Source organism: Trypanosoma melophagium (genome assembly GCF_022059095.1).
Source record: "Trypanosoma melophagium isolate St. Kilda chromosome Unknown ctg3segment0, whole genome shotgun sequence".
NCBI lineage: Eukaryota > Euglenozoa > Kinetoplastea > Trypanosomatida > Trypanosomatidae > Trypanosoma > Trypanosoma melophagium.
Genome location: NW_027125162.1, coordinates 648,157 through 662,797, shown reverse-complemented (window position 1 = coordinate 662,797; position 14,641 = coordinate 648,157). Strand labels below are relative to the sequence as shown.

Sequence of the window (14,641 nt, the reverse complement as noted above, 5' to 3'; positions counted from 1 at the left end):
TATTCACCGTATAAATGAAGGAATTTAGTTACCACCACTAAAAGGCAATTCCACTATTAAAAAAAAAAAAAAAATGACGGCTAAACGTGAAAAGCTCCCCAAGCTCGGGTTCTTCGAGGAATTCATGGTTGGTGGCGTTGCTGCTGGTGTTGCCAAGACTGCCGCTGCTCCAATTGAACGTATCAAGCTTCTGGTGCAGAACCAGGGTGAGATGATCAAACAGGGTCGTCTTGACAAGCCATACGCTGGCGTTATTGACTGCTTCTCTCGTACCTTGAAGACGGAGGGTGTGTACTCACTTTGGCGTGGCAACCTCTCGAACGTTATCCGCTACTTCCCGACACAGGCCCTGAACTTCGCATTCAAGGACACGTTCAAGCGCATGTTCAACTTCAAGAAGGAGAAGGATGGCTATGCGAAGTGGTTCATGGGCAACATGGCCTCTGGTGGCCTTGCTGGTGCAGCCTCACTGTGCTTTGTGTACTCCCTTGACTACGTGCGTACACGTCTTGCCAACGACACGAAGTCTGCTAAGAAGGGTGGCGAACGCCAGTTTAACGGTCTTCTTGACTGCTACGTGAAGACGTGGAAGAGCGACGGCATTGTGGGACTTTACCGCGGCTTCATGGTGTCGTGCTTGGGTATTGTTGTGTACCGTGGCTTCTACTTTGGTCTGTACGATACTCTGCAGCCCATGCTTCCCGTGGACACGTTTATTGTGAACTTTTTCCTCGGATGGATGGTGACGATCGTCGCTGGTCTTCTCTCCTACCCTCTGGACACCGTCCGCCGTCGTATGATGATGACATCGGGTGCTGCTGTAAAGTACAAGAGCTCCATGGACTGCATGATGCAGGTGATCAAGCAGGAGGGAGCTGCAGCGCTGATGCGTGGAGCTGGTGCTAACATCCTCCGTGGTGTTGCTGGTGCTGGTGTGCTCTCCGGTGTGGATGCACTGAAGCCCATGTACATCAAATGGCGCAAGGCCAATGAGCTGAAGAAGGAGTAAAGTAATGCGATAAGGTAAAACAATAAGTTTGTTAAGATGAAAATCTGATTAAAGTGCAGGTATCATGTGTCGTCTTTGTAAACAAGGACTCATGTTCCTCTTAGAAGAAATTAAGCAAACGAAAATACCTGATACATTTTCTAACGCTGACACTTCAGATACACTGAGTGAGGCGGATAAAAATGTTGTTGTAATGGTTCTGCTTTACTCCCCGTATCCATTGTCTCTTTGTTTTGATACTTGGGGTGTTTATTCTGTCGGGTTTTCTCATAACTGTGTTCTTTTTCTTTTTTTTTGTTTGCATTTTTTTGTTTCTGTGACGTAGAATAAGAATTACAGCTACCACCACTAAAAGGCAATTCCACTATTAAAAAAAAAAAAAAAATGACGGCTAAACGTGAAAAGCTCCCCAAGCTCGGGTTCTTCGAGGAATTCATGGTTGGTGGCGTTGCTGCTGGTGTTGCCAAGACTGCCGCTGCTCCAATTGAACGTATCAAGCTTCTGGTGCAGAACCAGGGTGAGATGATCAAACAGGGTCGTCTTGACAAGCCATACGCTGGCGTTATTGACTGCTTCTCTCGTACCTTGAAGACGGAGGGTGTGTACTCACTTTGGCGTGGCAACCTCTCGAACGTTATCCGCTACTTCCCGACACAGGCCCTGAACTTCGCATTCAAGGACACGTTCAAGCGCATGTTCAACTTCAAGAAGGAGAAGGATGGCTATGCGAAGTGGTTCATGGGCAACATGGCCTCTGGTGGCCTTGCTGGTGCAGCCTCACTGTGCTTTGTGTACTCCCTTGACTACGTGCGTACACGTCTTGCCAACGACACGAAGTCTGCTAAGAAGGGTGGCGAACGCCAGTTTAACGGTCTTCTTGACTGCTACGTGAAGACGTGGAAGAGCGACGGCATTGTGGGACTTTACCGCGGCTTCATGGTGTCGTGCTTGGGTATTGTTGTGTACCGTGGCTTCTACTTTGGTCTGTACGATACTCTGCAGCCCATGCTTCCCGTGGACACGTTTATTGTGAACTTTTTCCTCGGATGGATGGTGACGATCGTCGCTGGTCTTCTCTCCTACCCTCTGGACACCGTCCGCCGTCGTATGATGATGACATCGGGTGCTGCTGTAAAGTACAAGAGCTCCATGGACTGCATGATGCAGGTGATCAAGCAGGAGGGAGCTGCAGCGCTGATGCGTGGAGCTGGTGCTAACATCCTCCGTGGTGTTGCTGGTGCTGGTGTGCTCTCCGGTGTGGATGCACTGAAGCCCATGTACATCAAATGGCGCAAGGCCAATGAGCTGAAGAAGGAGTAAAGTAATGTTTATGTGTAAGCATTTCTTCTTCTCTGTTCTTATTTTAGTAGATAAAGTTGTACTTTTTATGTATTTCTGTGAACGAGAAATATGTACAATGCTCTTTTGTAAGTTGATATCTTGATATATAACCAAATGTAGTTGACTATTGTAGGAATGCTAGGAAATATTTGCAAGGGAATCCTTGAATATGTTTGAGAAGTACTGTAACCTTGAGAGGGCATGGGTATTCAGTGTTTCCGTTTTTTTTATTTATTATGGTACAGGAATATGGTGGGGGCTGGTTATTGTGGTATCTTCTTGTGCGCATATAAGCCAACTCCTTTTTTCCTTTGCCAGATATGTGTTTAACGGTTATGAAAAAGGGGGGTTTCGTCTTATAGTGGGTCTGGAATTTAATATCTGTTTGTTGAAGAAATCTTTTTTTTTCTTTCCTTCTGTTCTCTGTATGCCTTTTTTATTGGTGATATATATATATATATATATATATGTTTTCTTGCCGTTGTTAAATTTTTTTTCACTTTTTTTTTGTGCGCTAACACCTTCTCGTTTCGATTGCTGTAATGCATGAGAGATCGAGGTAGAAATTCTAGGGGAAAGCTAAGAGTAATAACAAAGTCTTCATCTGATTCACTATGCCACGAGGTCAGATTATGACTGGGCAGGATTGGGAGCCGCAGGTGTTTAACTTCCAAAACAGGAACTCTGCTGGTAAGAGACCTGGCCGTGTGAGCGAGGCTGAGGCAAACCGTGTGTTACAGCGTGGAGGAGATGTGGATGTGCTGAAAAAGGAACATTTCCGCGCGAATGCACAAAAGGTTGGTCCTGGTGCCAATGCCAAAAAGTTAGATGAGGACAATGAAACATTAAAAGTAAAACGTGTGGACAACAGCCTGCGTATTGCCATTCAGAAGGCACGCCAGAGTAAAGGTTGGACACAACAGGAGTTGGCCCAACGTATTGCTGAGCGTGTGGGTGTTGTGACAGAGTACGAGAACGGCAAAGCTGTGCCCGAGGAACGTGTTTTGGTGAAGATGGAGAAAGCATTCGGTATTCATTTGCGTGGTGTAAAGGCAGGTCAGCCATTTGGGCATCCTCAGCAGCAGCAAGTGAAAAAGGCACCTTGAAAATATCTTTGATCTCTTCTCCGTCTCTTTTTCTCCGCTATCTGTTTTTTTTTATTTTTCCTCTTTCCCACGTCGCGCCGAAACTACACGTTTGCCTTTTCTCCTGTGTGTTGTGCTAACTGTTATTTTTTTTTTTTCATGGTTGTGTAGGGTCTTTTTTCTGGCAATAGAAAAAAGCAAAAAGAACTGATGAGATACTGATACTCAAAGGGGGAAAAAGAGAAGAAATAAAAAGTTATTAGGACTACGCTAAGGAATGAAAATGAAGAAAAAAAAAAATGCATGCTCTCTCGGTAGTTCCGGGGAGAGTAGAGAAAGAGAAAAGGCTGGGTAGCAAGTTAGTTGTGGTATGATCTGAAGGCGGCTTGTGTCGTTCCGTTATTCTCAGAATTTTGTACATCGTTTTTATTTTTATTATTTCTTCCTTCTAGTCATTGTGTTTGTTTACTTTTATTTCCTTTGGGAATCGTAGGGACAAGTCTTTTTTCCCTTTTAAAACAACTTTTTTTTTTACTTTTTCCTGCTGTTTTTGTCAAACAACAACTATATTCGACATGGAGTAAAATAGTACATTCGATACGTAGGCCTGGAAGTGGGCTCAAGTAGGAACGTAGATAAGAAGAAAAAGGAAGGAGGGAAAAAAAAGAAAAGGTGTAACAGAGCAAAAATTGTTTATCAATTTCATTGTCATTTGTCTTCATTATTATAAACATCATTGACGGTGTCAGTATAGTTTAAAAGAAGATCAACAAAATCAGTAACGGTGTCTATTGCGCGTTTCTTTTTACAAAGAAAAAGAACGACGATAAAATGAACAGGTACTCAATATTGGGTCAGTTAGGGGACGGTTCATTTGGTGTCGTAAGTAAAGCCCAACAAACTAGCAGTGGTGAGATAGTAGCAGTAAAAAAAATGAAGCAACGATTTTCTAGTTGGGAAGAATGTTTGCAACTTCGCGAGATCCAGTCACTAAGGAAGTTGCAACACCCCAATATTGTGAAATTAAAAGAAGTAGTACGCGAAAACACAGAACTTTTTCTTATATTTGAGTATATGGAGATGAACTTATTCAATATTCAACGAAAGCGGGCAGAACAAATGAGTGGGGTGCAAAGTTTTTTCAACGACCGCGAAATCCGTAGTATTATGTGCCAAACTTTACTGGCTGTTCAAGCCATTCATAAAGGTGGATTTATGCATCGAGATCTAAAACCTGAAAATCTTCTAACAAAAGGAGACATTGTTAAGGTTGCTGATTTTGGGCTTGCAAAGGAGATACGCTCACGACCACCTTTTACCGACTATGTTTCTACACGCTGGTACAGAGCACCAGAAATTATATTGCGTTCTACTCACTATAACTCCCCTGTAGATATATGGGCTTGTGGCGTTATATTTGCAGAGCTCTACCTTAATCGACCCCTTTTTCCCGGATCATCAGACAGTGATCAGTTGTTTAAAATTTGTTCTGTTCTCGGTGCACCGAGTCCCTCAGCATGGGATGAGGGATATCAACTCTCGCGGCGTCTTAATATGCGGTTTCCCAATGTGGCTCCTACACCATTACGTCAGTTACTAACCAATGCTCCACCGGCTGCCATTGATTTAATAGAACAAATGCTACGGTTTAATCCAAGTGACCGTCCAACGGCATCACAGTGTTTACAGCACCCGTACTTTACCGGGACCAACAGTGTAGCAGAAGCAGGAGGAACCACAACAGCTCTTTACGCAGGAATTAGCACGGGACAACCGCACAATCCGTTTCAGTTTGCCACAATGCATGCTTCAACACCTAATGGACCAGGTCCGAGTGGAGTGGGTCTTAGAGTGAATGGAGGTAGTCCCCCTCCTATTTCTTGTGGAGCGAGTCGTCTCCTTTCTCCCAATACCAGTATGCCTTCACTCAACCCATCTGCGAACATTGTGCGGTCAGTCCCTCAAAGTGTTCCAAAGGCAACCGCTAACGAAGATGAGTTTAATTTCTAGGCATAAAGGAAGAAGTGCGGCCATTTTTTTTTCCCTTCTTCTTAGTGTTCATCATTAACTGTTCTTTATTCACGACATGTTGTGGGGAACGCATCAGATGAAAGCCGCTGATAACAGAAGGATCCAAACTATTTGAAAGACGTAGAACCCATTGACATATATACGCTTTCATAGCCCTTTTGTTGCTATTTGTCTTTTTATCCCCCTTTTTTTGCTTTGGTTTTTTCTTCAATCAAGTAACTTCTGCTTCATCGAATCTTTGGCATGAAAATGTCTCTACTTTTCAATATCCCGTGTTCGTTTCATATTTACTCTCACTTGAAAGGGAACAGCTAATCAGGCAGCGAAAGAAGGAAATTGTTTCCTCTCAGGGGTTAGATGTTTTGTTTCCATTGATACGGAATGCTTACAGAAGCAAGAAAATTTTCTGTTTTTTAAATTCTCTTTATCATTTTTATTTTCTTCTTTTTTCTTCCTTTTTTTTGACTTCCTTTACCCTTAAGAGAGCTGTTGGGGTAAAGGATTCTTCTAGGGAAAAAGAAAAATAAGTTTCAGGAAATATGCTTTCGCCAATGCTCTTTGCCTTCGTGACGATGATACTTCTTCACGCTTGTTCCGTAGAGGGAGCTTTCTATCTAGTACAGGGTGGTTGTATTGATGACCCTTCACGATGGACTACACGCATTGACTCAGCTGCTGAAAATAGGGCTATTGTGGATTTTCTCCGTAATCAGCGGGTACCTTATGCAGGAATAGGCGGATATGTGCAAGGAGGCAAACCTCATTGGGATGATGGATCTTCAATGAAGTGGAGGTCCGATTGGTATACACCTCCAGCAATATCAACCATAGGTTTTCTTTTAGTACGAGACGACAGTTTGTGGGATGTTGTGTCCTATGACGTATTTCCAGATACGATGTTCGTTTGCACAGATGGTAATACAGAGCCAATTCCCCCAAATACAACAGAAGCTCCAAACGCGACGGATATGTCAATCACTGTACTTGCACCAGAGGTTTTAGATGTTTTGTCGGTGATCATGGGTAAGATGGGAACGTTTAATATCTTACCTTTCACTGTCAATGGTATAAATATTGATGTTAAGACAGCACATTTAGTTAAGCAGATTGATGCGTTGCGTCATATTTATCATTGTTTCGTGGGAGTGACCTTTTTGGACATCACTAGTACAGGAGGAGAGCCAAAGGGTATAGCAACTTTGACACATGTAACAGGGACAATTATGCAATTTTTTGTGCCATTACCTTTGATGGAGTCAAATATTTCCAAATATGCTATAAATGTTGTGGTCATGAGCACAATAGAAGGATCATTTTATCGTCAAACAAGTGCCAAACTTCTCATTCACACCGTTGAAGAGGTACTTCATAGTGTGAAGGGCCAGTTAAACCTTAGCGAAGAGGATACACTAGAAGAACAATCTGTTTTATTACCATTGTCAGTGACAGGACCTGGAACAGTTGTGCAAGACACTTTAGATTTGAAACCAAGTGTATTCAGTGGTCTTTCTCTGACAATGATCAACAATGGTATTGTTGGGCGAAACTGTGCTCCAGGCACAAAAGTCATAGAATTTTTCTTTTCAGATGGTAAATTATTCTTATACTTTCCAAAGGACTTCCTTGAATTACTGAAAGTAGGAAATAAAAGTCTTTGTGCTTCCTTTGGTAATAAACATACCATTATATCGACGTTTCAGAAGAAACAATTGGTCTTTAGTGCAGAACGTTCAAGTTATAGATCCGGTGATGTTATAGAAGTCTCCGCCCTTGGAGCTTCTTATTCTTTATTTGCACGTAACTTGTACACTGCTTTCCTTTCAAAATCAGAGCGATGTGGGACTATAGATGACACTTCTGTCTCGCTAGAACTTGATACTCCGATTATTTCTTCAAAGGTTTCAAAAGGACTATCATTCTTACAAGAACAACAAGAAAATAGAACAACAAAACTTTATATTAATGTTCGATCCAAAGAGACTAACACAAGATATTTGTGTATAAGACGTACTACAACTTCCACTGTATTTCGTGTTATTTCCACTAAAGGTGGTGAAGTTGTGAAAATTTTGGGTCCAACAACTTCAATCTCTTCATCTGGGAAAATTTACCTCTTTAATGGTTCAAGTGGTGCTATATCATTAAAAAATTTCGTTCTACCCTCACAGTCAGTAGGTGATGCAAATCATTTTGAGAGTACATTTCGTCTCATAACGAAGAGTTCTTTACGCGTTCGCTTTGTTCCTCTAGCAATTGGTGCAACATGGAATCAAAAATTAGAATCCTGTAAAAATTTTATATTGAGTGATGGAGTTTTCGACGCTAATGATGGAACTGTTCAAATAAATATAGCTCTTAATTTTTCATATATTTCGGGTATTTTATGCGGTGGAACAGAATATCTTCGTATAGATTATTTTGTGAGTAAAGCTTCGGAGTGGATTCGTAAGTTTGGTGATTCTTCTGATAAAGTTGGTTTCGCCGTAATCCCATCTCTGCCGAGTGCAGCTCTAAAGATTGATGTAATACATTCAGAACCTTCTGCCCATTATGCTTTACGTCTTTCAATTGATGAAGAGTGTCGTGTCGGTTTCACTGCTTCTCTGTGGCAAGCGTCTAATTCAATCACCGCCGTAAGTTTTCCAAAAACAGTAATTGGAACATTTAAAGTATGTGTGGGTATCTACGTTGAACCTGGGATAACTTCACTATTTGTTGCCACTAATCGTACTGTGTCATTAATGACATATAAATCAGTTATGAGTGCATGGGAAAAAGAACAAGGAATGCATTCTGGAACATGGTTACCATGTGGGACATCTTCTATCTGCGGATATACACAACAATACTCTTTTGTTGAAGTATGTGGCAATCAAGTTTCAAATACTCCATGGCCTACTATTATTACTGATAGGTTAAAAACATATGGGAGCTTTAATGTAAAACTACTTGGACAACAGGATGCTTTTCCTGCTACTCTTATAAACGGAAAAGTTTTTATAAGACGAGACGTTTGGACTTTTCAAAATATCAGCCTACTTGAAATGAGTGTGGTTAAGAAAGTTTATACTACTTCAGTTGTGGCAGATCGTGAACATTCTTTGGTAACTCTAAAACCTGGCATATACCTCGCTGGAGATATCTTTGGATTAATTCCTTGGGATCAGTCTTGTGATACAAAAACCATACATTATAAGATTTTAGTATCTACAGCATTTTCAGAAATAACAGGAAATACGGTATCTTCTTTGGATTTTGCTAAACCATTGTGGAATGGTGAAAATGAATATTATATTTTGTGTTTATTACGTAAAAAAATATGGCGACCAGTACCACAAACGTATGTTCATATAACAACAAGGAATCTGGATAATCATAATGTCAGTGTTGATGCTATTACAACATCTAATCCAATGATAAACAAAGAACTTGTTTATCTTTGGCAAACAGAATCTGTAATGTGGACAGTTGTAGGTTCTTTTATAAGTGGAAGAGTGGTTTCACTTGCTCTTGTTTGGGATGACGCAACCTGTCTTGCAACTCCTGCATATACAGCCGTTATGCATTATATATCTCCAACTATTTCATATGTTGATGTTGAAGCTTATTTTATATCTGCTTCACCAACTCCAAGTTCTTTATTACATTTATGCTATATAGTTGAAGGTTCTTCCCCTGCACCATTAACTATTGAACAATATCGTATGCGACGTATTTCTATGTTAAAACTTTCACTTTCCTCTATTAATTATCTTCCTCATTATGCAATAAGATATGGAAGTAAAGAAAATATAACCATATTTCTTTCTGATCCTCTGAATCCCCCTATAACGCAATTGGAACTCTTTTTTGCTCGTTCACCAGATGACAAAAATGCTACATCTGATTGTTCGCTTACGTCTCAAAACCATGTTGCCTCTTTACAAGTACATTCTAATGCTTTTGGATTACGATGGGTAAATATTTTACCAAGTACTGTAGCTATGGTAGGATCTGCTAAACGAGAAACCTATTTACTTATCTGTGCAACAGCCTCTAAAGGTGCTAGTCTTCATTTTCTCCCTGTTAGTGCGTATTTGGTTATCAATAGTGTCGGTACAGGTACACAGGTTGATCCATTCTCTTTAGATCTTATATTTTCGCCAATGAATGGTACAAGTACCATTCTTGACTTAACGTCATGTCTATTAGCTCTGAGACGATATGTTTCTGATGTAACCAATCACACTGTTGAGGAAGAAAAGATTCTAGTATCTGAAAAGAGTGAAAATCATTTCGGCCTTTTTATTGAACCAGGTGACAAACTGGCAGCTGAAGATGCATCCATTCAGCTTCGAGCAGTTTATAAAGCAATGGCTGCAGGACATCATTTACCTTTCCGTGTTCACTCTTCAAGTGATCTATTATTTTTTTTATCATTTGTAGAAGGCCTTCATCTTATCTCTCAATCTCCTTTTAATGGGATGCCACGAGTTAATGTGGGTGTTTTCGATGGCACCACTTCTGTAGTTGGAGGGGATTTGGTAAAACAGGCCATCGAAGTATTTTGCGTTCTTATCGCACCTATCGTTGCTGGATTTGTTGCATTCTCCTTACAACGCACGATACCGAAATTGAATCGCCCAAAATTAGGCGGAACCAAAAAGAAAGAAATCCCAAGAGGAGCTGTACTAAAACCGCTCTCTAAAGTAGAAACCAAAAAAAAGGTTGAAGCCGAGGGCACGGAAATGGACTCCCCGCTGCCCCGTAGACCACAATCAGTGGAGTATGGCAAACAAGGAGCATTGGTAGAAAACACCAATACCAATCCCTTGTACGACTCTGATGATGATAATTCACCTATGGAATTTGGTTGTACACCACCACCACCACCACCGCAGTCATAACTGGGCGAGGCAATCATTGCATCTGCGAAGGGAATACTTTTCCTTTATGGAAGGAGATATCAGAGGGGAAAAAAATGATACCAAAGAGGTAATATATATATATACAACAAATTCTTGGGTATATTATATTTGTTTGAACGGAATTTATTATTATTTTATTATTATTTTGTTTTGAGTCAACTTATTTTGCTGCGTTTGCTAACGTTATTTATTTGTTTTTATTGTTTTGATTTCGTGGTTCCTGCCTCTTTTGGGGGTGAGTGAGAAGGGAAGGAACGTGACGCGAATAAACTGATTCCATTACCTGTGTTTTTATTTTTATTAAAAGCTTCTTCTGTGATCATATATATATATATATATATATATATATATATATTATTATTATTATTATTATTATTATTATTATTATTATTATTATTATTATTATTATTATTATTATTATTATTATTATTATTATTATTATTATTATTATTATTATTATTATTATTATTATTATTATTATTATTTCTGCCACCACCGCCACTCCCTCTCACTCTCTTATGTGACTTCTCCATAGTTCATTGTTTACACAGCGTGTACGTTCTCTCTGTGAAGTACCAGTTACCATGTCGCGTAACGTTGGTGCCGAGGAGGAATGGGAAGATTATGAGGGAGTAGAGGAGGAAGAGGAGGAAGACACGAGCATCAACAACTCTGATGTGGTGATGCGGTACAAGAAAGCAGCTCTGTGGTGTAATGAAACCCTGCAAGTCGTTCTCAATGCCGTTAAACCGGGAGTGAGGGTGTACGAGCTTTGCAAACTTGGCGATGACACCATCTTGAAGAAGCTTAAGACCATGTTTAAGGGGACTGAGAAGGGCATAGCCTTTCCAACATGTGTTTCCGTTAACAGTTGTGTTGCCCACAATAGCCCAGCAGCTGGTGAGGAGGCAGGAGAGCAGGAAATCCGCATGGGCGATGTGGTACATGTGGATTTGGGTATCCACGTGGATGGTTACTGCGCGCAGGTGGCTCACACTATTCAGGTAACCGAAAACAATGAACTTGGCTCGGATGAGAAAGCTGCGAAGGTTTTGGCTGCAACACACAGCATTCTCAATACTGCCATGCGTAAAATGCGACCTGGTACAAATGTTTACGAAGTGACGGAAGTTATTGAGAAGGCCGCTGCACACTATGGTGTAACCCCTGTTGATGGTGTTCTCTCGCACATGGTGAAGCGATACATTGTTGACAGTTTCCGATGCATTCCACAGAGGAAAGTCGCAGAACATCTTGTACATGACTACACACTGGAAGCTGGCCAGGTGTGGACTCTCGATATCGTGATGAGTTCTGGAAAGGGTAAACTGAAGGAGCGTGATCTCCGCCCAACGGTTTTCAAGGTAGCACTTGATTCTAACTATACTATGAAGATGGAGTCTGCGCGTGAGTTGCAGCGTGAGATTGAAGCCAAATACCAGACATTCCCCTTCGCCCTACGCAACCTTGAAACAAAGAAGGCACGACTAGGTCTATCGGAGATGGTAAAGCACAACGCTGTCGTGCCATACCCTGTGTTGTACGAAAAGGATGGTGAAGTGGTGGGTCACTTTAAAATGACACTGCTTATCACAGGTAAAAAGATAGAGCCGGTGACTGGTCTTAAGCTTCAGAAGGCACCCCCACTCGAGCCCTACACAGATGAGTTGCTTCTGACAACAAGCAAGTTGCCACTGTCACTGGAGGAGAAGAAAAAGAAGAATTAGATAACGTGCAACAAGGCAACTCACAAGAAAGATTGTGAAGAAGAAAAGAGAGAAGGAAAGCACGTCACATGCCCTTTCATATTTGTGAATTGGCACAAACAACTGAAGTGCTTGTCCCTCGTTTAAGTGAGGAACGGCCTGATGATAAGACCGAGAAAAAAAACAAAGGAAAAAAAAACATTAAGCTCAAATAGATTATATATATATATAAAAGGAAAGAACGGAAAAAAAGAAAGGCATACATAAGCGATAAAGGCCCTATTTTAATACTTAATCCTTTCCCTATAAGGACTTCTTCTTTTCTTTCTTTAATCTACAGATTTTCATGTATACATTCTTTATTTGCAACTAGTGTGTGTGTTTTTCTGCGGTTTCAGGCAATTTAAATTAAATATTTCTCTTGTTCGGTTTTTTTTTTCCTTTCTTTTCTTTTTTCTTTTCCTATTTTCCTCACTGGTAGTGTCTTTTTTTTTTTTGCAAGACTGAGTACTTCTCTGTGTGAGTGGGTGTTCCTGCACCAGTGAAAGAATAATTCACTTTTGGTGGGAAAGCAGCGAAAGAAAAGAGGAAAACAACAACAACAACAACAACAACAAAAACAACAAAAAGAAAACAAAAAACAAAAACAAAAAAGGGATTAACGATCCATAAAATGAGCGCTGTAGATGTCAACGAGTTGCGCCAGGTGACGCTTGGTAAAAAACTTGGCGCTGGAAGTTTCGGTTCTGTCTACGCTGGTATTCTTCCTAGTGGACGGTTTGTTGCGGTAAAAGAGCTGGAACTTGCTGAAGATGCCCCTACAAATACAGAAGTTGAAATCCACAAGAGATTGGTACATGAAAACATTATTCGGTATCTTCACAGTCACGTTGACACTGAAAGTACCCCAAGGCGGTTATTTGTCTACCTTGAGTTTGTTACGGGTGGATCGGTAACTTCCCTTATGAAAAGTCTCCCCAATGGACATCTGCCAAGTCCTGTTGTACGTGTCTACGCCCGTCACATGTTTTCTGGATTGGAATATCTACATCAGAATAAAGTTGCCCATCGTGATATCAAGGGTGATAACCTTCTTATTTCCATGGATACAGGTATAGCAAAACTTGCTGACTTTGATCAGGCAAAAATCATGACAACACATGGAACACTCCGTAAAGCGGCGACGGCGACATTGGCTGGAACACCCTACTGGATGGCGCCGGAAGTCATTACAGACGAAAGTGGGTACGATCCATTTAAAGCGGATATATGGTCTGCAGGTTGCACAGTGGCTGAGATGATAACAGGACGACCACCATGGACACCAATGAGTAATGTAATGAACATAATGAATAAACTTGCCATGTCTTCAGGGTGGCCAGATGCTGTTCCAAAGGATCCCAAGGCTTTAGGTTCTCAGGAGGCGTACGACTTTCTTGATTTGTGTTTCCGCCGTAATGTTGCTGAACGACCAGATGCCACAACACTCTTAAAGCATCCTTTCCTACAAATAGAATAAAAGGAGGTAGGGAGCGTGTATTTGTGTGCGTGTATCTATCTATCTATCTCTCTGTGTTTGTCCGTGTGTATGTTTGTGGGATGATAAGCATATACAGAAGAAAAAAAAGATTTGTGCAACTGTGCGATAGGAGGGGTGAAGAATGGGAAAGGAGAAGAGGAAGAGGTACCGAAGCTATGAATATCTTTGGCTTTTACCGAAAAAGAATGCCAAGCCAAGCATAAAGAAGTGTAAAGAAGAAAGATGAAGAAAAACGAAAAAAAAAAAAGAAAGAAAAAAGAAGTGATGGGGTAAAGAAGAAAGGATCGTAAAGGAGAAATTTCTGAGTTATTTTCCAGAACTTATGCAATTATATATTAGAAGAAATATTTACCTCAGTATAAGGGGCCTATTCCCTTTTTCTCCCCCCTTTCTCTCTTACACAAATACCGAAAGCAAAAAAAAAGTCACACATACACTTCAACACGTACACAGAGGTAATAGTAAGATATTTTATGATTTTGCAGAGAAATGTCGTCTTCCATTGCTCTTCCGTACTCTCTTTTGCGGAACATTTTAGAGAGAAGTTTTGCTTGTAGATGTTCGTGCATACACTTACTTGTATTTCTCTCTCTTTCTCTCATATACACTTAAGCATACATACTCTCATAATTGCTTTACATGTGAGTATGTTTTTTTGAATTTGTATAAGGGGAGAAAGAAGGGTTATAGTTTTTTCACTTGTCTGCTGCAACACAGAAAAACTGGAACAACTGAGTTTGCCTGTGTGAGTGCGTTTGTGTGTCTGCTCTTTCTGATCCTTATTTATTGATTTTTTTTTTTCTTTCCACAGGCGATGAAGTGCCTCCTCAAGTTAGTATGATAGCTGGAGAGGAGAGGAGAGGAAAATAGAGGAGGAGAAAGGAACGTGTTTGGAGATGCCTTTTCTTCCTCATTCTTTCTATGCAAAACAATTTCTTGTGCAAAGGTGTAATTTCTACAACCTCGTTCTCTTATTTTATTTTTCTCTCTCTTTTTCTCTCTTATATTTTGATTCTCTGTCT

The 14,641-nt window shown here is 40.7% G+C and overlaps 7 protein-coding genes across 7 annotated transcripts; all 7 read left to right on the top strand.

Moving 5' to 3' along the window:
• Positions 1-73: 73 nt before the first annotated feature.
• LSM04_002103 (Mitochondrial substrate/solute carrier) lies at positions 74-1,009 on the top strand (the record flags this gene model as incomplete). Its single annotated transcript, XM_067337228.1, has 1 exon — positions 74-1,009. One exon carries the CDS (start codon positions 74-76, stop codon positions 1,007-1,009), a length of 936 nt encoding a protein of 311 aa, XP_067189651.1.
• A 384-nt stretch (positions 1,010-1,393) lies between these two features.
• LSM04_007443 (Mitochondrial substrate/solute carrier) lies at positions 1,394-2,329 on the top strand (the record flags this gene model as incomplete). Its single annotated transcript, XM_067337227.1, has 1 exon — positions 1,394-2,329. One exon carries the CDS (start codon positions 1,394-1,396, stop codon positions 2,327-2,329), a length of 936 nt encoding a protein of 311 aa, XP_067189916.1.
• A 635-nt stretch (positions 2,330-2,964) lies between these two features.
• Positions 2,965-3,456, top strand: LSM04_009238 (Cro/C1-type helix-turn-helix domain; the record flags this gene model as incomplete). Its single annotated transcript, XM_067337226.1, has 1 exon — positions 2,965-3,456. The coding sequence occupies one exon, from the start codon at positions 2,965-2,967 to the stop codon at positions 3,454-3,456; it is 492 nt and encodes a 163-aa protein (XP_067189989.1).
• An 810-nt stretch (positions 3,457-4,266) lies between these two features.
• LSM04_004295 (Protein kinase domain) lies at positions 4,267-5,445 on the top strand (the record flags this gene model as incomplete). The annotated part of the gene is made up of 1 exon (XM_067337225.1): positions 4,267-5,445. The coding sequence occupies one exon, from the start codon at positions 4,267-4,269 to the stop codon at positions 5,443-5,445; it is 1,179 nt and encodes a 392-aa protein (XP_067189774.1).
• A 560-nt stretch (positions 5,446-6,005) lies between these two features.
• On the top strand, positions 6,006-10,352 carry LSM04_001213 (uncharacterized protein; the record flags this gene model as incomplete). The annotated part of the gene is made up of 1 exon (XM_067337224.1): positions 6,006-10,352. The coding sequence occupies one exon, from the start codon at positions 6,006-6,008 to the stop codon at positions 10,350-10,352; it is 4,347 nt and encodes a 1,448-aa protein (XP_067189606.1).
• Positions 10,353-10,957: 605 nt separating this feature from the next.
• LSM04_005705 (Peptidase M24) lies at positions 10,958-12,100 on the top strand (the record flags this gene model as incomplete). The annotated part of the gene is made up of 1 exon (XM_067337223.1): positions 10,958-12,100. One exon carries the CDS (start codon positions 10,958-10,960, stop codon positions 12,098-12,100), a length of 1,143 nt encoding a protein of 380 aa, XP_067189836.1.
• Positions 12,101-12,752: 652 nt separating this feature from the next.
• Positions 12,753-13,598, top strand: LSM04_001730 (Protein kinase domain; the record flags this gene model as incomplete). Its single annotated transcript, XM_067337222.1, has 1 exon — positions 12,753-13,598. One exon carries the CDS (start codon positions 12,753-12,755, stop codon positions 13,596-13,598), a length of 846 nt encoding a protein of 281 aa, XP_067189635.1.
• Positions 13,599-14,641: the final 1,043 nt, after the last annotated feature.